This window comes from Leishmania panamensis (assembly GCF_000755165.1).
Source record: "Leishmania panamensis strain MHOM/PA/94/PSC-1 chromosome 20 sequence".
In the NCBI taxonomy this organism is placed as follows: Eukaryota; Euglenozoa; class Kinetoplastea; order Trypanosomatida; family Trypanosomatidae; genus Leishmania; species Leishmania panamensis.
The window spans coordinates 1,729,474-1,752,882 of NC_025866.1; the positions used below are offsets into that span (position 1 = coordinate 1,729,474).

A 23,409-nucleotide genomic window follows, 5' to 3' on the forward strand; every position below is an offset into this window, starting at 1 on the left:
TTGAGCCCCGGATGCCACCCTGTGGCGTCCACCGTCATCGGGGTGCAAGCAAGAAAGAAAAAAGCAACGCCATTGCGAAAAGGAGAGCGGTATCAGTGGTTGAGGGAAAAGCAGATGTGCTCATCCACCGATGCAAGGGTGAAAATTGTCCACCAAAATTGGAAGCGGGGTCTCCTCACATGCAACTCAAGAGTGAATTCGATGTGCAGTCCGTAGGTGTGTTTCCGTTCCCATTCTCTCCACTCGTCCCCTGAAAGCACTCAACATGTTATCGAGAAGGTGCATTAATGCCTTGAGCGAAGAAGATGGCAGACATCAGCGCCGTGAACACCATAGTAAAGACCCACCCACCGTACATCTTGAGCACCATCATCCAGCGAACGTTGAGAACGCCAACATCCATCATACTAATCCCAATAACAGCGCCCGTAATGCAGTGCGTGGATGACACAGGGATTCCATAGCAAGAAGCAAAGGACACCACCAATGCAGCAGACAACTCCGCCGAGAAGCCTCGGCTAGGTGTGATAACGGTGATCTGCTCGCCAAGGAGCCGCATGAGGCGAACACCAAAGGTTGACAAGCCGATTACAAGACCAGCACCGCCCAAACACAAAACCCATACGGGAATCAACGATGTTGCCTGTATCGACCTGGTCTGGTACACAGAGTTGATTGCGGCGAGCGGACCGACAGCATTGCTGACATCACTGGCCCCATGCGCAAAAGATGCGCAGATGGCAGTAAAGACCTGTAAGTAGCGGTACACCATTTCCGCTTGGGTGTTGTACAGCTGCACTTCCAGTCCACTAGCCGTGACGGTGTGCAGCTCGCGTAGCGAAAGAGTGGCATTGTCCTCAATACCAGCGTCTTTGCGCAGGACCGCTCCAGGGGCGGTCTCTGTCTTGTCGTAGTTATCATCACTGCAGCGGCTCTGTGCCGGGGCGCACGAGGAAGCCGGTGGCCATGATGGCAGTGGCGACGACACTGGAGCGGCGCACGCGGGCTCCACAGCTTCACGCTGTTCTGTCCAGCCACGATCAGTTGGTAGCTCGTCAACACAGCGATGGAGCTCCATCTCGTTCTCGACATTGTCTGGTGTGGAGACATGCTGCTGGACCAGCACCTCCACCCGATGTTCCATCCGCTCTACACGCCATTTCAGCAGCGGGACAAAGCCACAAGAAAGCCCGCCAGAGACAGTGGCAATCCACATGGCCACCCACGCCGCATGGTCCACATCCCAGTGCAGGCGACCCTGAGCACCCTTGAAGAGGACAAAGAAGGACTCGAGGAAAAATGTGATGGCGACGATGATGGGAAGTGTCAGGATGGCTCGCTGCACGGAGTTTGCATGCCGAAGTACAAACCAGCGAACAGAGCCGAAGATGACGGCTGCCACTACGCCTGTGAAGAGCGGTGAAATAAACCACGAGGCGATGATCGGGACTACACCCTTCACGAAGGGGAACTCGTCTTGATTGTCGGCCCAGCTCACCGAGTCAACCCCACCGTACACCAGAGCAAAGCCTATGACGCCTCCGCAGATGCTGTGGGTGGAGGACACCGGAAGCGTCAGCCACGTTGCGATGACAAGCCAGCAGAAGGCCGCACCGCAGGCACACAGCATGCCGTACATAAATATGTAAGGGTGATCCTCGAAGTCGGCGGGCTTGGCGATCCCTCCTGATATGGTCGCTGTCACTGCACTGCCCAGGCTCACAGCACCCACGAATTCGCATACCGATGCAAGAAGGACAATTTGAGACAGCGTGAGAACCTTCGCTCCGTAGGTGGTCCCAAAGGCGTTGCTAAGGTCATTCATGCCAACGCCTGCGCCGGTCAAGAACGATACAAAGGCGCCGACGACCACAATCCAGAAAAATGGCCGCGCCATGGTCGACTGCCAAATGCATGAGTGTGCGAAGAACTGGGAAGCAACGGTGGAGCCCGTAAGAAATGTCCGCACTGGGAGAGCCGGCGTGAAAGAGTGTTTCGAGGTGCCACCACCCCCCAACTCCTCCACCCACTCAGGCCGCCGGCAAGGTGATTGGCTGTAGTAGAGAAGCCCACAGCTCCAAGTGCAGCCAGTGTGACAGCGGTGGCCTCCTCCGCTGCGTTGTGGGGTCTTTTGGAGGGAGGCAGTAAGAGCAAGTTGAGGCAGCACCGGGGAAAAAGGCGGTGTACGTCTTCTTCACGAACGATGGTGTCACGAGTGCACGCTGAAAGAGCGAACGACGAGAAAGCACACGAAAAGTGCGTTGCCAAGAAGAGAAGAGAAAAGAGGCCGTGCAGTTTCAGTAGGCAAAGCGTGCAAGGTAGCAGTCAAGAGTGCGACTGGGAAAAATAATGTGCCTGCACGCACGCACACACACAGGCACACACCCTATTCCACCGAACAGGGAAGAGGAAGAAGAGCACACGTGGAGGTTTAGTCAGAGCCGCGTCTCAGACCTCAAAACACCTTTGCGCAACTCCCAAAGCCAGTCGAATGGAGAGAAAAAAAGGCAGCAGGCGAGTTGAACGGCTTTTTCAGTGCTCTCCCTAGTCGCCAGTATGGATGAGTGTGCGTGTGTGTGTGTGTGTGTGTGTGTGGGTGTGGGTGTGGGTGTGCGTCTCATGCGGCGCTGGTGGAACGTGGTTGTACTCCGCTGTGTTCATTGCGCCCAGGCGTCCACTTCGAATTGGCTTGCAAGTGAAAAAGACCGAGTCGCACAACGACGCTTCCGAAGCAGACCGAAAAAAGACAGAAGCGAACAATGCGCCCTTCGTTGTGCACCCGTTACATCTATGAGCAAAAGGAAAAATGTGTCCTCTAACGCCAGTCTACACCATCTCGGTCGCCGTCGCAGCCGTCTTCCACTGAGGTGAACGACAGGCGCCGCATTGAAGACGTCCCCACATGCAACGGCGGCGTGTTCAACTCCACCTTGTTGTGCGCGCATGACCACAGCAGAGCGGCCTAATGCAGCGCAATACGGCGACGGTACTCGTTCAAGTCGCTCCCCAGTGCCTTCAGTTGCTCGAGGTACATGAAATGCGCGTACAAATCTCGGTCCTGCGCTTCGGTCACTTGAAGTCTCCTGCGCATGACAGTCTCGGAACGGATTAGCCGACAGACTGCCTTGAACTTATGCGGCGTCATCAGTGTGAGCTTCGAGAACTCACGGTCTATTAATGCCCCCATATCGCGCTGTGCCTGCTGCCATTCACGGAACAGCGCTTTTCGCTCGCTAAGCTCACATGCGATCATATTCCTTACGGCGGCTCCAAAGAAGGCGCACGTCATAACGTGAAAACGATTCCTCGCCACTTCCATCAGCTGGCGGCGTTCGTATCGCTCCAGATCCATCAACTCCTGTGCCGAGCGCATGAGTTCGCTTCGGCGACGCGCCTCTCGAGCAACAGGGCTGATGCAGGACGGGCGTGCAAGCTGTGACACCCTCCTCTTGCTCAGCACAGCTGCGGCTCCCTTTCTCTGTAGGTTGCGTGCAAGGAGCTGTTGCAAGGGATCGGCGTACGAGTTGTCCGACTCGCAGCGTCCGCTGTTGTTCCAGCGCTGCCGCGGCATCGTCAAGTGTGTTTGGAACAGAGCGGTGGTGCCACAGCTGTCAGTGAAAGTGGAGCTGCGAAGGGTGTTGGCGAACCTCAAGGAAAAGGCATTGTCACTTGTTCCACGGCGGAAGACCAGCCAGTTGCTCTCTTTGCTGCAGATCGCGCCAGGAGCAAGACCATCATCATGAAGCGGTTTCTGCGCCGCACGCTTCCACGCGCGCTCGTCGCGAACAAATGCGTGTATGTCACCTGCAGAGAGCATTATTGGCCTGGTTGTCTACGGTTCGAGCTGCGTTGGCAGATACAAACCTGAGAATCTATGTTGCGGTGCCTTTCCGACGGAAGCGCCTGCTACTCAGCACAACCCTTACCTTTCAGAGGGGGAGGTGTTGTCGGTATGAGGGAACAAGCCAAGGACGGGCGAAAGCGCCTAACTGAACGATGGCCACCCCAGTGAGCAGCGCCTTCCCTGTGGTCTCTCAGTTGGCCGAGGCAACGTAAATGCAGGCGTAAGGAGAGCGCTCGCGGAACAGATTGGAAGCGCAAGAAATGCATCAGTGCACAGAAGGAGAAAAAAAATGTGAGGGGGAGGGGGAGGAGGGCGAATAATACAGTGAAGGTAAAACGCGCATCGGGAGACGGTGAGGTCGATTTCCGCTTCCTTGGCTTCTATGACTGGCAAAAGTACAGCACGCCGTCTGGAAAAGAGTGCGCGCATGGCGGCTCCTTTCTCTTGTATACCACAAGCACCCCGCCACCTTGTATCGATGCTCTCACGCTGCAGTGCGCATGTGCCAGTTCTCCCTCACAGAGAGTCGCAGAGCAGCGGGGGAGGGGGTGTCGCCCAGCACGCAAAGAAACAACGGGGGAACACCAAGGGGGTAAAACTACCGCGGACGTGTCCTTCACATCTGCTCCTTTTAGTGGCACCTGAGGCGCTCGCATAGCTCATTGCTTCATTTTTAGCTTTGCATCTTGCCACGCTCACGCCACCATATCCGTGCACGCGCACTCACCATACCAAACGCAAAAAAAACACACATGAACAAACACGCAGGCACGCACAGCCGACGAGGTGTTCAGCGGAGGAGAAGAGTGTCATCACTATGGCGTCCAGCGGCTACAAGCAAAATGAAAACTGAAAGAGATGGAAGCGAAAAACGAAACCAGTTCATCTATGCGATGTACCAAAACAAACGCTCGATGCCTCCGAGCATACCCAACAACTACAACGAGGCACCCGCACATCTCGCACGTACGCTTCTATGGTGTGGGTGTGGGTGTGTGTGTGTGCCTTCCTCACCCTTCCGCCGAGACGCAGGGAGAAGGATGTGGTGGAAAAGAAAAAAAAACAGGAAAGAGAGTGAGAAGGGGTCCTTCAAAACACCTGCAGGAGACGCCGAACGTCAGTGCAACTGGAGGATCCACCACCGCACGCTCTTCCAGAGGAAAGACCAGAAGGTAAATCTGGCGCACCGCTTTCTCTCTCTCTCTGTGTTTCTGTGGGGAAGGAAGAGAGTGAGACTCCGCCCCAACATTTCGGCGAGAGTGCACTCGCTGCTTCACAAGAGCCAGCAATGACAACATGTGAGGGCAGCAATGGCGAATACTGTCGTTCTCTCTCGAATAAACAAGAGTCTTGGTTTTCTCTTGTTCCTCCTCAGTGATCGACAAGATAGCCCCTCCCTCCCTCCCTCCCCCCTCCCACGATCACTCATCCTAGGTCGCTGGCTGTGGCCCATATGAACCCCATTCAATCGGGGTAACCGTGACAGCTGGTTGCGGCATGGCAACAAATCTACCGAGCAACTCGCGCTGCGGCAGCGGCGGGGGGTTCTGGTTAAGCTGCGCATCAAAGTATGCTACTTGGGTGTAGTAGCCCACGCGCAGAAACTCCTGCCTTCGGTACTGAAACGAGATGAGCAAAATTGTCACGCCTAGCACATCCTCCGTGGGTACCAGCTCCATCTGTGGGGCATCGCATTCTAGGGTGAACTCCGTGACACCCTGCTCCAGCGGTCCAACTTCGAAGTCGTCGAGCACCTGGTCGTACTGTGACGACGAAGCGCTGCCGACCCACACGAAGGAGACGGAGACGGCGTCGGGCAAACTCGCCGCCGCCTCCATACGCATTCGCCACTGAAACTGGCTCGTGTACGCATCTGGGTTCTCCCCGAGCAGCTCAATTTCTAACAACTGCAGCACGGGATCGGCCATTATTGCGGTCTGTAAGGGTCTCCCTCGCCTGGATGTGGAGGTCACTCAAACCGTCGAGAGAGTGCGCGCACAGCGAGAGGAAAGGAAGACCAGCAAAGAAAAAAGAGCAGAACGCCAAGACTGCCTCGATGGGGGGGGGCACGCACTGCTTCGGCTCGCACTACGGTCCAGCGTGTTTACAGAGTATCGCTTGTGGTAGAATTAAGCCAAACGTCTGTGTGCGAACCCTTTAAGAATAAAAGATGAAGGGAAGGAAATGGAGAGGCTCGGTACGGTACGGCAGAACACAGAAGCGAAAGTAATCTCTTCACTCAGTGGACAGGCGGGGCCGATGACGAGTGGGTACCTGCAACAGTGCGCCACAGCACTAGGCTGGAGGTGCAACGCACTTGACGCGCTGTGCTTCTTGTGATTCTTTATGTGATCAAATCGAAGGGAGTGATAACGTTCCGTTCGAGCGCAAAGTCCTTGATTAACTGTAGGAAAGGGAAAAGAAAAAAAGCTCTGTGGCGACCACACACAGTAAGATCGGTGGTAGGTGGATGGATGCGCGTGAGTGTGTCAGTGACGTCGATGCAAGAGAACACAAAGAGCGGGGAAAGAAAGAGACGGGGTAGCGATATAGAGATGAAGGCACATGTGAGTCGTCGCCATTGGTGAAATTTTTGTTTTCATTGTTCGTTTTTTTTTTTTTGGAGCCTCCAACGCTGGCCGTACGCGCGTGCTGCGACTTCTTGCGAGGTTGCACCTGTGAGACATCATCAATCGCTTACAACAACAGTGGAGCGTTGACGATGCAGCGCGGTCGCAGCAAGCTGGCCGTCGCACAAGCACTGCTCCACTCCAGCATACACCCACACACGCGTGAGAGGCAACACTGGTCTTACTCAGCAACGACAGTTTGCCTCTGCATCGCGGCTACTGGGCACCACAGGGTCTTGAGAGTGCTCGTCCGCGAAGGGGAGTCCACACGTAGTAATTTCCGTCCTTAGTCGCACGGGAGCTCTGCCACGTTGCAGCAGTCAGAGATGAGGCGCACATGACGGAGCACCTCACCACTGAGGGAGAAGAAAAAGAAGGCAAGCTGAAGTTTTGCGTTTACTGTTCTCATCGCCTCTGCCCACTCCACAGGCAGCCACCACAGGTACTGGCTAGAAGCACCATCTAAGTCGGCGGGAGTGTCGAGAACACGCGAGTTGGTGAAGAACCGCCACCACACCGACAGGGCATCCTGCCGGCGCCACTGCAGAAGCCGCTCGCTCCTCGCCAGCGAGACGTCAATGTGCCGTTCGTCTGCGATGACGGAGCAGAGCTCCTGCAAAGGGCACACGCTCTCCAGAACAGTGCCGAGAGCGCTGATCTCTCCCAGCCTGCATGTCATGTCATCGGCCGAGTCCGCTGAAAGGCGCCAGCACAGCTGAACATACTTGAAGTGTTCACCTTGTTGCGCGGCGCTGGCGTGGGTGGCCTGGATAGGGTCTGTGAGGGGGTGCCATGCGCGTCGATTGAGCGGAGGGTCAAAAAGAAACATCAGGTCTGCTATATTGCCGTAGTGGTGACTACGATCAGCAACAACCAAGTTGGGCGGCCGCGTAAGCGACTCACATACGCCGGGGTGGACTGTGGTAGCGCCGTAAGGACCCTGAATCGCAGTCGGGCCAGCAGGAATGAGGGGAATAGAGGAAGATAGCACCACTCCCTGTAGCTTGCCGGTTCGTCTGCTGTTGTTATCTTGGCGCAGGTAGTACGGCAGTCTCCCTTCCCTCTGTTGAGGCATCGGGGGTGTCGCTGCAGCGCCTGAGTTCACCGGGGGCGCATCACGCCAAACGTTCGGTGGCACTTCTGGTGCGGAGAGGGCGCCACAGCTGGACAGGGTGGTGCTGCTGAAGCCCAAGCCGCCACTTGGATCGCCCTCATCAAGGCACCGAAACACCTCCGCTCTGCGAGAGGCGTACTTCTGTGGGACAGCATCGACCAATCCGCGAAGTTGCGCGGCCGTCTCCAAAGCCTCCTTCAAGTTTGCCTGCATGGATCGCTGGAGGAGCACCGTGTACTCATTGGCGAAGAGTCGGCAACAGTCAGAGCCGGCAACGGAATCTTCGCCAGTAAGAAACGTCGCATTCAGGAGCACCAGAGGAAGTCGCTCTGTCGTTGGGATAGGGAGCGACAGCACCCTCCCCACAGACGGTGCAGGAATCTGAAGAAATGCGTATGTGTCGTTGCGCATCAGCAGGAGGACGAAAGTGCCCTGGTTATTTCTGTGGCTGCCCATGTAGAGACCACACACGTCGGCTACATCGCCGACCCCAGTGATGGAACTGTAGTCCGTGGTGGACTGCCAAATGCGTCGCAAGTGCTGAAGTGGGCCCTTGGACGGAACGTAATGGAGTTTCCGAGACGAGAAGAACAACTTTGCTCGCGAGAACGGCGTCGCGGCGGTGCGCGACTTGGCAGGGTTGACCGCATACAGCGTGACCCAGCTTCCCTCCACCGGCAGCGATGTACCCTCATCGTCGTCGGTTAGTAAAGCACGCTCGTCCACCCTCTCCCACTGCTGCAGGAGAGCCTCGGCCTTGTCATTGACAACGAGCAGCGAAGTTACTCGTAAAAGTGGCTTCGGCTCGGCTGCGTCGCCACCTGCTGGCGCCTCTACCTCCCTGCGCAGGCGGTCGCTTACCTGCAGCTGGGCGTGAGTGCTACGCACCGTTTTGACAACGCGATGGCGCACGTCAGGTGCGCCATCGGCGGTGGTTGCCGACGCCTCCACCTCCTGCGAAATGAAGAACGACGGCAAGACTCGTGCCACCACACCTTCGATTGCCGGCACAAGTCCACCAAGCGGGTGCACGAGCGACAAGGGCAACGGAAGCGGCTCTCCGTTGCACACACCCAGCGGGGTCTGTTGAGCCACCGCCCGCACGCAGTTGTAGTTAATACTAAGGACCACCTGTTCCTCGCACTCAGTTGGGGCGCACTGTCCATGCAGAAGCGACTTGGCACCGCACACCGCCATCCTTTGCCCAGGTCGCAGCACTCCTTCACGAATCAAACTACTTAGCGGAACGTCACATGTCACCTTGAGATGGTAAACGCCGTCAGAAAGGGTGACGATACGCATGTGCGGCGAGTTGCGCTCCTCGCAAATGGAGCTCATACACAACACCACCAAGGAGGTGCTGGAAATGTCGCCCTCCACCATCTTGCGTAGCGCCGGGCGCTCGCCATTCACCATCTCTGCGTTGTACATCTGCATGACGCACAGGAGAACCGTGAGAGGGGAAAAGGCGCTCGACAATGCGCCGGATGAGGCTGTCGCCATGAAGTGCATCCGAGCCATCGCCGACACGAGCGCATGGCGGCACCACTTGATCGTGCAGTGATTAGGGCTGGCGCCGAGCTTGATCAGCATCGCGTGCCATTGGCCGACTTGTACCGTTTCAGTGCTGCTCGCGCCCAGCAAGGCTCCCAGAACACTGCCGCAATCACTTCCCTTGAAGGAAAAGGCTAGCGATGTGATGGACGACAGCGATGGGCTGGGGGCTACGCTACGGCACGAGCACGCATCTGGGTTGAATCGCAAAGCCGTAAGCACAGTGGGCTGAATCTGCGGTGCCGTGGCGGATGGCTTTGCGAGCGCTTCTGCAGTGCAGCGCCGCTGCGGAGGCACAAAGCCACGTCGTTGGCCCCCGATGATGTGAGGTGCGGGTGCGCGAAAGCTGTGTTCAGGTGAACTTGTTGTCAAACCCGTTGGCGGAGCCGCTGCTCGTGGCGTTTGCCGAGGTCCCACGGCACTGTGCACGGCGCCGGTGTTAGCGATCTCACATTTGTCCAAGAGCGACCTCAGCTCCAAGGGCTCAGGAGGCTTCGGCAAAGCCACGGCCGGCACTGTCACCGGCGCACTGCCGGGTGTAGCTAAAAGGGTGAGTGCGCTTGTGGATCGCGCCGCAGCGGCTCCCCGGCCATCTGCAGAGGGCGGGGCCTTCGCCAGGGATGTCTTCGGCACAGTAGCTGCCTTCCCGTTGTCAGTGTTAAACAGCGCCGGCACGCGCGCCGCCACATCAAGGTCGGTCAGGTCCCCCAGTCGCTCTGCCACCTTCTGAAGAGACTCGCGGCGTACCGTCACTGGCTTGCCAGATGCCGTGGAAAACAGCGTCGTGACCACCGGAGGGGGTGCCGAAATGGCTTCCACATCGGGTGGTTGGACAACATGGACAGTAGCCTCCATGCTGCTCTCCGGCGCGACTGGCGGCATTAGAGACCTTGCCGTGCTGTCTCGCACATATAACTCGCAAGTTTCTGGCGAGTCGTGCTCACTATGCTGCTTCGACGTCCCGTGCTCAGGGGAGGTGAATGTCGGTGGCTGAGCCTCCTTCCGTTCTCTGTGGGCTGATGTGGTGGAGCCATCATCTACGTTACTCTCGCGCTTCCGCAACAGTCGAAGACAAACTCCGCACTTCACCTTACTTGGTAGGTTGATAAAGGTGCAGTGCGGACATGCAATCACCTTCATCGCAGTCGTGAAGAGCGAGACGTCGTACGCGTGCCTCTTCTAGACCCTCTGTGTGGAACAAGTGTGAAATACGTTGCAAGCGCATCCGCCCCGCGTTCGCAGCACACACACACACACACACACACACACGCACACACACACACACACTGACCTCTGTAGTGTTCACACCCACTGATGCTTTGCGGGCCGCATGCAGCGGAACGAGAGGGGGAGGATAGAGAGAGACAAAGTACTGCAAGAAATAGAAGGGAAAGCAGGCAGAGACGGGAAGATGAAGAAAATACGTCCAGTAGGGAGAGGCGGCAAAGAGGAAATGTATCACTGGCGATGAGACGGTCGCTTGCACGCGTTCTGTGGGTACTGTGCTCCTTGTTTGCCTTGTTCGCTGTTGTGGTGGTGAGGGTGTTTTCCATCTCAGCGGTGCACGAGTGTCTGTGACGCCGGTGCCCCCTTGACAGCAGCGAGCCAAGAGAGAGAAGCAGAGGTCGCGAATCGCGGAGGAAAAGTAAAAATGTAAGGCACGAGGAGGGGGAGTCTGAAGGGGTGCGGCTGGCGAAATGGAGAGGGGAAAAGCGCTCGCGTGTGTTTGCCAGCGGTCCACCTACTCTCAGCAGAGAACGAGAGAGAAGGACAGAGCCCATGCTGCAGTGGAGCGAAGGATTAGTCCAGCTCGACGGAGGAATAATCTTTTGCCAGCCCACCCCCTCCCCACCGCCGACTTCGCCCAAAGCGCTTCTGCTTTGAAGACTCTCCGCACATGGAAGTGCACTGCAGCGAAACGCCTCAGCTACGTGGAGTGACACATTCTCCTGAGCGGGCAAGCGCTTGCTCTCGCTCTCCGCCCCTCAAGGCGTGACAGCGTAAGTGGCAAGAGGAAAGACTGAGAAAGAAAGGAAAGAGGTGTCTTTAGGAGGAGGCGCATGTTCTGCGCGCTGTGGCCGCGCTCTTCGCATAAGCGATGCATGAGTGTACCGTGTAATCGAGTAGAGACAACGCAAGTTGTAGCCTCGTGCGCTTCACTCGCTCCCAATCTGATGTACAGAACCCTCCGTAAGGCGTCTATCATCGCAGTGGAACGTACTGCGTGATTGGGGAAAAGAGCTGTGGGTCGGCACTCAAAATTCGCATGGTGATGTTAATGAAGCACCAGAGTGGGGCTGTGGCATACGAAGGCATGCTTGCACTGCCCAGCTTGTTGTAGTGCTCTAGAATCATTGGCAGCGACACGTAGAGTCGCAGCAGGTACTCGAGCGTCAGTACCCGGGCGTATCGCGGCTCGCTTGCCGCCTTCTCATCCAGGCGGCGTCGCTTGGAGTCCATCACATTCGAGCGTCCCTTACTCAGCAAGCGTTTCTCTACCTGGCGCACTGTCATGGCGATGATGCGCCGCTCCCGCGACAGCAGAAACGACAAGGAGCAAGACTGCTCCAGCACACCCATGAGAAAGGCAGTGCAGCACTCAGTTATCGCGGCATCAAACCCGCTGCGTAGCATTTCCCCTCCAATTGCGTCATGGTGCACCTCGAAGAAGTCGTAGATGGTCGGTGCCGACGATGGCATCGGCGGAATACTAGGCCTCACCGCATCCTCTACGTGGTCGAGGTGTCGCTTGACGGTGAAGAGCAAACTGGGCGGCCACTCCACACCATGCAAAGGGGTCCCAGAGGAGAGCATGAAAGGAGTCTCCCGCACTCAAAGTACTCTCTCCTTATCGTTGCTGTTATGGAGTGAGCCCTGCTTTAAAAGCCGGTGGTCTTCGTAATATTCACCAAGAAGTGAATGGAAGCGGTAAAGAGGTGAAGAACAGCGATGTGTTCCAGGAACGAGATCCACAGAGATGGGACGGAAAGGGAAAAGGAAAAGAAAAAAACGATAGAGATGCGAATATGAAGCGGGGTAAATGGCACACGATGTTTTCTAGGAAGGACTAAGAGAGAGAGAGGGGGGGGCACATACAAAAGAGCTGGACTGCATCGGTGACGACGCTTTGGCCCCACCGCATAAAAGTCGCTGCCTTCATAGGGGCCGTCTGTCCCCCAAATGCCCACTCGCAGCTTCTCTCCCCTTTCAGGCGGGCGAGCTTCTCGCTTTTTGCCTCCGTGCGCATTCCATCTCTTCCTACGTGAGGGTGACCTGCCCCACACCCTCAACGACTTCGCCGATCGGCATCTTCGCCACACTATGTTTCCGGGTCTCTTCGCTGTCGATGGTGAAGTACACTCCGTTGACTGAGAGGGAAGGGGGAGAGGTAGAGGCGCTTTTGGCTTATGACAAGGACTGAGAGACAGAGAACGAAGTGAAACGAGGAGGAAGAGAAAGGGCAAAGAACAGGTGCACACAGCATCACACGTAACTGCACGAATGAAATACACTCAACCAGAACAAAGAAAAAGAGAGAGAGGAAGCAGTTTGACTCCGACATCTGCCGCTGCTTGTGTGCGCCGCTATCGAACACAATCCGCGCAACCGCCACGTCGGTTGCTCGAAAGGAAAAAAAGACGCGCACACCCGCATCACTACCAATAAACGCAGATGAGCACGCGACGAAGGATCGCAGGGCAATCTCGGAGAGGCACACACACACACACGCCTGCCAAGAAAAAAAAAAAATAAAGCATCGAACAGGGAAAACAAAGGAGCAAAGACCGAGCCAAGGAGGGAAAAAAAGAGGTGCAAGACGAGACAGAGGAGGTGGACAAAGGCGAGAGAGCCGCGTCCCTGGGCTGCCGGTCAAAGTGCACACACGCTGCCAGCACAGAACCACCAACACAAGAGCGAGAGGTCCACATTGCTCCTCGAGCACACCAAACCACACCTTCAAACACCGAGAGGAAGACAGAGAACAGCACACCCGGCAACTGTACAACACACCACAAATCAAGCACGAAGAAAATCAGTGAACAGAGAGAGAGTGAGCTGACACGCGGAGAGCCATGACGAGTGAAAGACATGTATCATCTTAGCGGCCCCGTCGACTGGCCAACAGAAAGCTGAGCGTAGACACCATGAAGCAGAGCATTATACCACAGCACGCAACCAGCAGCCGTGCGAAACACACTCGCACACACGCATGCACACACGAACAACGGCAGACAGCAAAACAGACAAAAGAGAAAATGCTAACAGGTGACTCCGGTGACACTGAGCACTCACAGAAAATCGAATACAGAAATGAATGCTTCCCGCTGCACTGCAATCGACACACAAACAACGGTGTCAGCGCCTGCGCGTAGGAGGCACCGAAGGGGGCGTGTGAGGCCCACCTCCAACAGCCAGCAGGCCCCATGGGGCTACACAACCATGCGGCAGGCCACGATGTCACACGGGACATTCGTCGCAGCAATCAGCCAGTAACCTTGTCGCTCCACGGAGAACAAGAGGGCATAGTCATACGGGTAGTCATGCAAGGGGTTTGTCTCTTTCGAGGCTGCCTTGGCGTGATTGAGGTAGTGAATCGCCTTCTTTAGATTATCCTTTGCCAAGCCGATGGCGGGGGTGATGTTGAACTTCATCTCTCGCGGCGTTATCTGATACACGCTCACGCAGCATGACTCACTCCACTCCCGCCGCACCGACTCCTTCAGCTGCCGCTGGAAGTTCAAGAACTCCTCCATCTCGCTGCGCACGTTCGTTGCCTTAGGCCACTGTTTGTCGCCTGGGATGGCGCCGGCGGGGAGCCCCACAGAAGCTGCAGTCACCGAGGTGATAACCGGGGCAGCTGCCACGGCCGCTGCGAAGGCGGTAGTGGCCGCAAAGAGCTGTGAGCTGAGGCTGACGTTCGTCTTGTTGTCGCGGACGTAGCGGCGGAAGGCCTGGCGGTCACAGTGAGACACCGTGTCGGCGCATAGCACCGTGTTTTGCACAACGCAGAACTCAGCAGGCCAGTTCAGTGCCTTCGAGTTCAGAGCGTCCACTGCGTCATTGGCGTTCGCAAAGTGGCTAGATGCGTCGTACATCGTTTCTGCCGTGGAAAGCTTCGTGTCGCTGCCCTTAAGCACGAAGGAGTGCGCCGCCTTCCACCGCGGCTGGCTGGCCTGCTGCTGCCGCATGAGGCGCTGGATGATCTCGGTGGCGGACGAGCTAGTCTGCGGTGTCGGCATCAGTGTCTTCACCGTTTCTGCACTCAGGATAGCGGGGTCGGCGAGAGGCTGAGAAGGGGTACCGGGTGCAGGGGGTCCGCTAGGACTCTTTCCACGGCCAGACTTGGCGCTGCGTGGCATAGGAATCGCTATTGTTGAGTTTGGCTGTCCACGCAAGACGAGTGTGGTGGAGAGGTACCGCGGCTCCTGACCGACGAACAGTTCCGCTGCAGACGCCACCACACTGTATTTAGGACACTTCAGCCACACCGTCCACGGCGTCGACCAGTTTGTGGTGCGCTCCATCCCCTCCTCCATCACATCCACAAAGCCAGCGGCTGCACGGTTCACCTGCAGCTCGCGGTAGGGATCCTCTGTGAGGACCATGCCCTCCGTCACGTTACTGAGCAGAACAGCGATATCCACGTTTGGGTGCGCACGCAAGAGCGCCATGGCAAACGTGAGGCGGCGGGACGCGCCGGGCTCCATGTGCAGAACTGTGATGGAGAGCGATGGTCCGTTGGGGATACGGATGTTCACCTGCACCAGTGCGCGGAATGCCTGCTTTCCGTCCGTCTTGGGTACCTCCGTCGGCTCGCACTGCAGCCCGAGGCGGAGAAGCGCTACGGTACTCTCCTCCTGCTGCTCACACCGGCTCGTCTCCATCACCGCGTAGACCTTGCGGATCTGACTGTAGCTTTTGATGCGGCTCAGTGTTGCTGGTGACACGTTCTGCATCACCACCGCCGTCGGCGCACTCGTGACGACCAAATCCTGCAGACGATCAACATCCGAGATGTCTACGTGATTCATGTCCACATTCGCCACAGTGATGTTCTTCAGCGAAAACACTGCGCTGCTGGCAGCCGCGCCCTTGCGCTCGGACCAGCCTCCGTTGTCATCGAAGTATTTGATCTTGACTGCTACTCCACGGTTCATCCTGATTGGACCGGTGCAGTTACAAAGAGAAGACAGAGGAGAGCAAGAAAAGGGGGAGAGACAAGCACCAGAGGAAAATCAGTGTGCTGTAGATGTGAGAGGCTCGTATGTATAGGTGTAGGGACAAAATGTAAACAGAGACGGATGGGATAAGGTGACAGTAGCGGTGGGGGGGTGGGGGACGTAGACGTATCTGCCGGCTGGCTGCTAAGAAAATGTGAGGGAAAAACACGAAACGTGCACCAGCATCGATGAGGGAGTTCAACTGCTCTGCTTAGGTCAGTGTGGCAGACGTACGCAAATGGGCATCAGCGCATATGTCAAGTGACACAAAAACCGCAAGGGAACCCAAGAAGGGGGAGAAGAGGGGTAGGGAAGTGGTGATCAGGCATCTCGAAAAGAAAAGTGAAAAGGTGAAGATGGACGGAAGCATCGGTTAGCACACGAAGTGAGGGGATTCAACATTGAACAGTGCGCTGTTCTGCGCATTAGTGTACATATCAAAGTCGTCGTCTCTAGCGCTGTCTCCTTCAAGAAAAGCAGTAGCACCCTTTGCCGGAAGCATCGGTCATTTTCGCAATATGTTCATTCTCAGCCGCATAACCTGAGCTCAGCGGGACTCAAACCGGCTAGCTCACAGCACATCGCGTCCTGTGAAACAGCCCTAGACGGGCTACAGCAACCCCAACGCCGTCATCGCAGCACGGTCCTTGCCTCAAACTCTGCCCACCCCCACCCACCCCCGCAGGTCGCCTCTCAGCCACGCCCATCATGCCAGTCACCATGTGGTGCACGCCTTGGGGGGGGGGGGGGGATAGGCTCCCCACATAGAGTGGGTACTGAGCCCTGAGATATCACACTGAGGCGTCCCCTGTCATCGAGAAAAGCAAGTTCGAATGGGAGGGGGGAGCGCCGCAGCTTACGCAGTTGCCTGCCTTCCATTCCTCCGTCGATGGCGCCATTTGGCTCCACTGGAGATGTGCCTCCCAAAGTACCCCACCATTGCTCATTGACTGAGATGACGGATTTAAACATTCCTGAGCCCTTTCGTTGGACACACGACGAGAGAGACGCGATAAGGGCTACAGAGGAGGGAACGGGGTGAAGAGGTGCTTTGAGAGGTGAACAATAAGCAGCAGTCGCAGAAAAGCATGAGGGGGGGGTACAAGCATAAAGCGCAGTGATCCGAGCGGCTAATTATTAGATGCATGGACACTTCTCCCGTCGGCCTCCCCCCCTCCATCTCCCGTAAGAAGCCACCAGAGCACTAGGCGATCAGAGAGAGAAAAAAAACCTAAAAAACACACATAGACAGAGCCAACCTGCAGTGCAGTCCCCCTCCCCTCCTCCCTCTCCCTTTGCAGTGTGCGGTGCCTATGCCTCAAACTGAGTCTCGCACTTGAGTTGCGTCCGCACTGCCACCGTCGATCGTGCTCTTCCTCGCCACATCCACAGCTAGTCGTAGCCCATCCCTCTTGGCAGCACTAAAACAGGACGCTCGACAACTGGCAGCAAGTCAACGAATAAATATATAAAATATATATATAATGTGCATGGCACGCTCAAGGAGACGCCAACGTGCATCACGCGCGGCAATGGGGAAGAAGAGCGAGAACGCCGGGAGGAGGAGGTGCAACGACGCACACGCGTAGACCACACCACGTAGGCAGGAAAAGCACAGCACGCCAGCAAGAAGTCTGAGCGTGCACTCCCAACCACAACAGCAATCGAAGACAACAAAGAGAAAAGTGAGACACACAAGCATGTCGGAGAGCATGTTGACGCACAGGCAGGCCCCTTGTCAACTTGTACAAGTGCATTAAAGATACTCGAGTCGCGTGCAGACATGTGTAGGCGAGCCGGTGCTTGAAATAATGAGAGAGAGAGAGACTCAGCAAGTGTCTGAAACTGCTCGACAGTCTCTACTCACAAGCAAGCTGGAGAAAAGAGGAAACGGAAAAGAGAATTATCAGTGGTACGCACACACCACTAACCGAGGACGGAGCAAAGGCGGGAGAAGAAAAAGGGGGTGTCGTGTAAGTGGGCGTGAGAGAAACACTTGCCAACACCAGCGACATACACACGGACGAGTCAACATACACGCCTCCTTCGCAGCTGACGTACCCGCTGCCAATACAACCCTTCAGCCATGGAGGAGCTACTCACACGCCACCCTCAAGCTGCCATCTAGACAGTAGATGATGTCCTCCATCAGCAGCGGCATGCACATGGGCGGGTTAGTGACAAAGTAGCGCGGCATGCCGCTCAGCATTTCGGATGCCGGGAACAACCGGAACACCCCGATCGCCACGCACTGCCGCTTCGTCAGAAGAAACTCGAACGCGTCTCCAAAGGTCTGGAAGCGCAGCGAATGGTTACCGCACAGTTTGAATAGCGTCTGTGACTGTGCTGAGCGGTTTGCCCACACCGCCTTGTCAAACATATTCGCAGTCGAAGTGAGATTCAAAACCATTTCGAAAAACTTGATGATGCGCGAGTCGCGGTGGCTATGAATAAGAATCGTGATGAGCATATTCGAGGCGAAGAAACGACCCATCATGAAGGCGAGCGCATCCTGGAAGTTGGATTCGCCACGTGTGCGCCACACTGCGTCGGTGTGGAAGGGTGACACCTTAATAGAGAAGAGGAAGGACTGCAGCTCAACGACGATGTTCTGCTCACGCGCGCCGCTCAGCCCATCCCGTGTCTGCTCGTTCCACTCCAGCAGATCGAGAACACTGTTCTCAACGGAGAAGATGGGAATATCGCCAAAGTCGCGTGGGCCCATCTGAGAGCAGTACAAGAGAATGCCTCGCACCTTGGTGACATCTGTGTCCACTGTTAAAGCGTAGTTCAGGTGCGAGTCCAATGAGCCTTGGCCACGAATGTAGCGCAGCGGGGTGCCAAAGGTATCCTTCCAGGTCTGAAAAAAATGAGGCGGATACCTTCGCAGCGTCAGCAGAGTCAGGCGAGAGTGGGCGTGCACGGCGCAGATGCACTGCATCATCACGTACAGCTCGTATTGCGCAATGGTCTGCGAAATGACGTCTTCGTAAACGGACGTTGCCGTCTTGCGGAGGATCGAACTGGTCTGGTCAATAAAGAGAAACACCTCGTCTTGGCGCTTCAGCTCCATCGCCTGCCGGTCCTGCTCAGACATCGCCGCGAGATACATGTCAGCGGCCTTGAGCACCGATGAGTTGATCTGATCCGTCACATCGCGAAGCGCCTCCTCGCGATCTTCAACGGACATGGAAAGGTCCACCAGAAGTCCGCGGTGGCGCTGTGTAAGGTGCCATAGGTGGGCGGCGGTCCTGCGACGAAGCTGCAGCGAAGCGAGCGGAATCCCGCGAGGGGCACGCACGATACCGGCTATGTTCATGAGCGCCCGCCGCACCTCCTCCAAGGACAGCGCCTCATCCTCAGGCTTGGAGTCGATATGGCCATCCCCCTTGTCTGCTGTGTCGGCACCGTCGCTGATGGCGGGGGTCTGCGGCGGCACCATATCGCACAGAGAGGCGGAGCTCTTGTACGGGTAGAAGACGAAAGAGGAATTCATGTTGGCGTGCAGAAGTTCTTCACTGTTAAGGCCTTGGCAGAAGTTGGCGCCGTACGTCTCCCCGGCAGCCTCGTTCACAGGCCCGGGGGAGCTGAACTCCTCCAGCGCACGCGACAGGCTGTTCCGCGTGCGCTCGTACACGGCCATCAGGACATCCTGCTCCTTCAGGCGGTAGTTGAGATCGAAGCGCATTACCCTGCGTTCGTTTTCCTCCACGCCGACAATGAGTACGTCGCGATACTTAAAGTTTGCCACCACGCGCCCCAACGTCGCGCCAACAAAGCGCAGCGGTACCAAGCATGTGCTGAGTACGTTGCGCCGGCTGTACTCGTACTGACTTTTCCACTGCTCGATGCCATTCTCCGTCCACAGATCGGCCGGTTCGACGCCTTCAGCCCACGCCGACCGCACGAGATTTACCAAGAACGGTACGATTCCCGGTAGCAGTAGCGCGCTCGCCATGATGTTCTTTTTTATATGTTCATCGATCACGCAGGAGCGCTGTCCCTTCAGCAGTTTTGCATGGAGGCCGTAGCGCAGCCACACATACTGCGGCACCTTAGGCACAAAACGCTCAAAGATGATGGCCGCGAGCATCACGTCGTCATCGACACGGGAAGAGTAACCCTCGCGAATGGGTAGGATAATGATCGCCGACGCATCCTGTGCTTTCATTCGACGCAATGCGAAGGAGTCCAGTGTGTCCACAATGAGAAACGTGCTGCGCAGCCGGTAGGTAGGATGGCGGCCGATCGAGAGCACGTCTGGCGCAAACCATTTGCTGCAGAAGCACACGGATTTCATCGGATACAGGCAGAACACCTCATCCAAGATAGAAACGGCCTCCTCGCGGTTGAGGTGGCCGTACACGATAAAGTGGTTCCTGCGGCCCGTGTAGGAGCGGTACGCCTTCAAAATCTTCGCCGTCGAGCGGATGACACGGATGAACGTTGGCATCTTCGCAATGAAGATAAAGATTATGACAATGGTGATGGCTTTGCCGTCCTGGGTCTGCGGCGTCACATCACCAAAGCCCACCGTAGACACGGTAACGACGACAAAGTAGATGGACACCGCCATATTTATGGGGTACCCCTGAAAGCACTGATCGATGCGGAAGACGCCAGAGGCAGAGAACACCATGCAGATAAACAGCGTCAGTGGCCCAGCAGCCAGTCGCAGTAGGTCAAGCTTGCGGTTGCGCGGCATCATCAGCGCGACGGAGTCAAGGATAAAGAGAAAGTACTGCCGCATTGGCCAGCATCTCATAAAGTAGGGCACGTACAGGCAACTGACCCACGCGAGATTCGACGGGATCGAAACGAAGAAGATGATGATTTGGTAAATGGACGTGATGAGCACCACTGTGATGGTCATAACGCTCAGTGAGTAGGCAAAGAACAGCTGCACAAGAGAGATGACCGAGAGCAGGGTGCGGGCGTAGAACCACCCACTGCGCTCTTGGGTGTCGTAGTGCATCCAAGTGACATCGTAGCTCATAGTAGACTGAATAAGGTACAGCACCACCATGGAAAGTTCCACCAAGAACAAGAATGTCCAAACAAAGAAGGCCGCGAGCGGGTACTGGCGCACCAACTGCTGGAAGAAGTACTTTGGTCCAGAAATGTACGTGAAGTCGCTCTCTCCGCTGTTGGTGATAGTGTTCAACCTTGACAAGCTCCTTGCTGGAAGCAACTGATTCTCCAGCTCACCTAGTTCGTTCAGCTGGGTATGATTGCGACGGACACTGCGTGTGCGCCAGTAGCGCTTCAGAGGAGGCAAGTTTTGGTTGCGAGACCGGTGCGAAACCGTCAGGTCAACGGGATGCACACTGTCGAGACCGCTAATAGCATCCTCTGTATTTCCCTTGCGTAAGGACACCTGGCTGAAGTAGTGCAGGGGGCTTCCTGCCTGGTCGGCTGTGAGCGGCATCACGAGTCAAAAGGTAAGCGGCAGAGAAAAAAAAAACGAGTCACGAACAGCCAAAGTGTAAAGGCGTGGGACACTCTCACGCGCGGGGCGACGAGGGTGAAGGCGTAAAGGAAAGAAAAGCAGTGAAAAACAAGAGCGAGCGTGTGCGCGGGGGACTGCGGTGGGTTGTGTGAAGAAAGGCTGAGTGCTGCTCTGCGGTGAATAGTCGGGTAGAGATGGCATACAGAGCGACACAGCGGCAGCTTCTGTGCTACGCTGCGCAGAGGCACTGTGCGAAGCAAAAAAAAAAAAATTAACGTACCGGCCTGCAGTTACAACGGGAAGGGGTGTGGAGAAGGAGGCGCGGGATCAATCACGGCAGGCTCAGCACAGGCACACGCAGGCCGAAATGTGAGAGCGTCCGCGGAACGCACTGGAAAGCAAAGGAAAAAAGGGGAAGGAGTGGAAGGTGTTAGAAGATGCAAAGCTAAACAGTGGAATCATCACAGAAACAACGCGCACGCAACACGCATGCGGTTCCGCGGAAACAGTGGCAGCACTCCGACAATCATCTCAACAGCCGTCATGCCGTAAAATGACATCGCTCGCGTTAATGTGTCAGTTTCGCAGTGTGAGTCATCCGCGAGCGAGGCCTTTGACGCGCACAGGCGTCACGACACACACCCTCTGCGGCACGGAGAGCACTGTCCTCCTTTATCACTCGAAATCCGCCGCACAGATGCGGCACAAAAACACCGCCATAGGCGGCTGAGAGTGTTGAGCAACGGAAGAAACAAGGTGGACAAAAAGGAACTTCTCCGTGGAGCTCTCCGCGTGGCTCCTTGAAAGAAAGCGAGGGCATATCAACCTCATTCCCCTCCTCCCCCCCCCCCACACACACACATGACATCAAAGCAGTCGCGCGGTAACATGACTTCAGTGGCAGCTTCATGTACTCTTCTTCATGTCCTTTGTTGCTGTCTTGCCAAGGTACACGCGCACACATGCAAAAGTTAGCCCAGCGTTGTCACAATGTTTTGCCGCTTCCGTTGAGCCTGTTGTGGCGCAAATATGCCCTCATATATACGCTTGCATACGACTCTACGTAGGTTTGTGCTCGCTTCTTTGGCTACACTTCAGGTGTGGGAGAGGCATGACAGAGGGGAGAGAGAAGGCGCACGAAGACACACAGGAGATTGTATTAGGGCCTCCCCACCACCACCAAGTGCTGGGCCCGGCTGCAAGGCACTCCGCAAAAAGATAAAGGCGCGTCCACTTAACCTTTGAGACGAAACATTTTGTAGTGGTGTCGCCTCTTCGAATTTGATGTGCGTTTCTACGTACTGGTGTGAAGTCGAGTTTTGCGTCCGCGTCTCTCTACACTCTCGCTTGCGCTCGTAGGTTATAGAGAGTCGCGGCCACTGAGACACTCCCGCCTCTCACATGAGAAGGAAAAGCGTCCTCTCCCCCATCCCTTCATCTCTCGCGCTCGTCCTGCAGATCTGTTCGACGGAAAGGACGTGTGCACGCGTGAGTGCCTTTGTCTTCCCACGGAGGTGGGTCAACGAAGAAAAAAACCCAGGCAACTTAGAGCGCGGATGAGGTAGTCCAAGTAGAGTGAGAAGCGAGAAGACAACAAAAGAGACCGAGAAGCGTGATGAGAGAAGCTGGCGAGCTGCTGCAGGCGGCAGTAATGCGCACAAACAGGTGCAGAAAGAAGCGCAAGACCGCGAAAAAAAGCGCAAACACACTCATACGCGGACACACATACATCGAAGAGAGAGGCAGCACAAGGAGAGAGAAAAAAGAAAGAAAGTGTTTGGCTTTTCCGTTCAGCTCCGTGACAGGGCGTGGGTGTAGGTGTCTATGCGCGCTGGTAAACCGCAGCCTTTGGAGCATTCGAACGTGTCCTGGTGATGACGGTGGTGTCAGGAGGCTCGAGGGAAAAACAACGGCAGCGGACGACAGGAGAAGAGTAGCATGTGCAAGCATGTACACAAGCACACTCCCCTTCACCTGAGGCATGTTCTGCTGGTGGGCATGTGCTCTCATGTGCTTTCTTGGCCCATCGTTCTGCCTCCGCTCCTTGTTTTGTCGTCTGGCGCTGCCGCCTGCATTCCCCTCCTCCTCGTGCACGCACAGAGACATCTGTGGAAACGGAGAGAAAAATAACAACGCACGCGCACGACCACTTACGCTGCGATCACCACACACACACACCACCGATACGACGCCCACAACCTAGAAAAAGATGGACAGGCGAGAAATTGAGCGAGACAGAGGAGAGAGTAAAGCGAAGAAGAGAGGAGTGATGAGGTACGTGGCTCACACCCACACACAGTTGTGCCCGCCCGTCCCGCCATCGTTATGAAGGTTCAGCAAAAGAGACGCGAATACGATAAAATAAAAGAAAAATGTACGCACGCGTACAGACACGAGTACGAAATAGCACCGTCACCCATCACCGACACACACGCACAGGTCTGCTCACTGGCCACCGCCCACCTGCGTCCTTTATCAACGACATCAATATGGGCGCCAGTAGCTGGTGGCGTGGAGCCTAAGCGGCGACCTACACTAGCCTTGAGCTTCGCATGAGGTAACCAGTCGCTGCAACGATCAGTCTCACGTGTACACGA

At 56.1% G+C, this 23,409-nt stretch overlaps 7 protein-coding genes across 7 annotated transcripts, besides 1 other annotated feature; all 7 read right to left on the reverse strand.

Moving 5' to 3' along the window:
• Nucleotides 1-268: 268 nt before the first annotated feature.
• Nucleotides 269-1,897, reverse strand: LPMP_204250 (phosphate-repressible phosphate permease-like protein; the record flags this gene model as incomplete). The annotated part of the gene is made up of 1 exon (XM_010700324.1): nt 269-1,897. The coding sequence occupies one exon, from the start codon at nt 1,895-1,897 to the stop codon at nt 269-271; it is 1,629 nt and encodes a 542-aa protein (XP_010698626.1).
• A 1,065-nt stretch (nt 1,898-2,962) lies between these two features.
• LPMP_204260 (hypothetical protein) lies at nt 2,963-3,571 on the reverse strand (the record flags this gene model as incomplete). The annotated part of the gene is made up of 1 exon (XM_010700325.1): nt 2,963-3,571. The coding sequence occupies one exon, from the start codon at nt 3,569-3,571 to the stop codon at nt 2,963-2,965; it is 609 nt and encodes a 202-aa protein (XP_010698627.1).
• Nucleotides 3,572-5,274: 1,703 nt separating this feature from the next.
• LPMP_204270 (anti-silencing protein asf 1-like protein) lies at nt 5,275-5,772 on the reverse strand (the record flags this gene model as incomplete). Its single annotated transcript, XM_010700326.1, has 1 exon — nt 5,275-5,772. One exon carries the CDS (start codon nt 5,770-5,772, stop codon nt 5,275-5,277), a length of 498 nt encoding a protein of 165 aa, XP_010698628.1.
• A 988-nt stretch (nt 5,773-6,760) lies between these two features.
• Nucleotides 6,761-10,282, reverse strand: LPMP_204280 (DNA repair protein BRCA2, putative; the record flags this gene model as incomplete). Its single annotated transcript, XM_010700327.1, has 1 exon — nt 6,761-10,282. One exon carries the CDS (start codon nt 10,280-10,282, stop codon nt 6,761-6,763), a length of 3,522 nt encoding a protein of 1,173 aa, XP_010698629.1.
• Nucleotides 10,283-11,344: 1,062 nt separating this feature from the next.
• LPMP_204290 (hypothetical protein) lies at nt 11,345-11,956 on the reverse strand (the record flags this gene model as incomplete). The annotated part of the gene is made up of 1 exon (XM_010700328.1): nt 11,345-11,956. One exon carries the CDS (start codon nt 11,954-11,956, stop codon nt 11,345-11,347), a length of 612 nt encoding a protein of 203 aa, XP_010698630.1.
• Nucleotides 11,957-13,572: 1,616 nt separating this feature from the next.
• LPMP_204300 (hypothetical protein) lies at nt 13,573-15,300 on the reverse strand (the record flags this gene model as incomplete). Its single annotated transcript, XM_010700329.1, has 1 exon — nt 13,573-15,300. One exon carries the CDS (start codon nt 15,298-15,300, stop codon nt 13,573-13,575), a length of 1,728 nt encoding a protein of 575 aa, XP_010698631.1.
• Nucleotides 15,301-15,877: 577 nt separating this feature from the next.
• Nucleotides 15,878-16,179: a repeat region.
• A 1,279-nt stretch (nt 16,180-17,458) lies between these two features.
• Nucleotides 17,459-20,791, reverse strand: LPMP_204310 (hypothetical protein; the record flags this gene model as incomplete). The annotated part of the gene is made up of 1 exon (XM_010700330.1): nt 17,459-20,791. One exon carries the CDS (start codon nt 20,789-20,791, stop codon nt 17,459-17,461), a length of 3,333 nt encoding a protein of 1,110 aa, XP_010698632.1.
• Nucleotides 20,792-23,409: the final 2,618 nt, after the last annotated feature.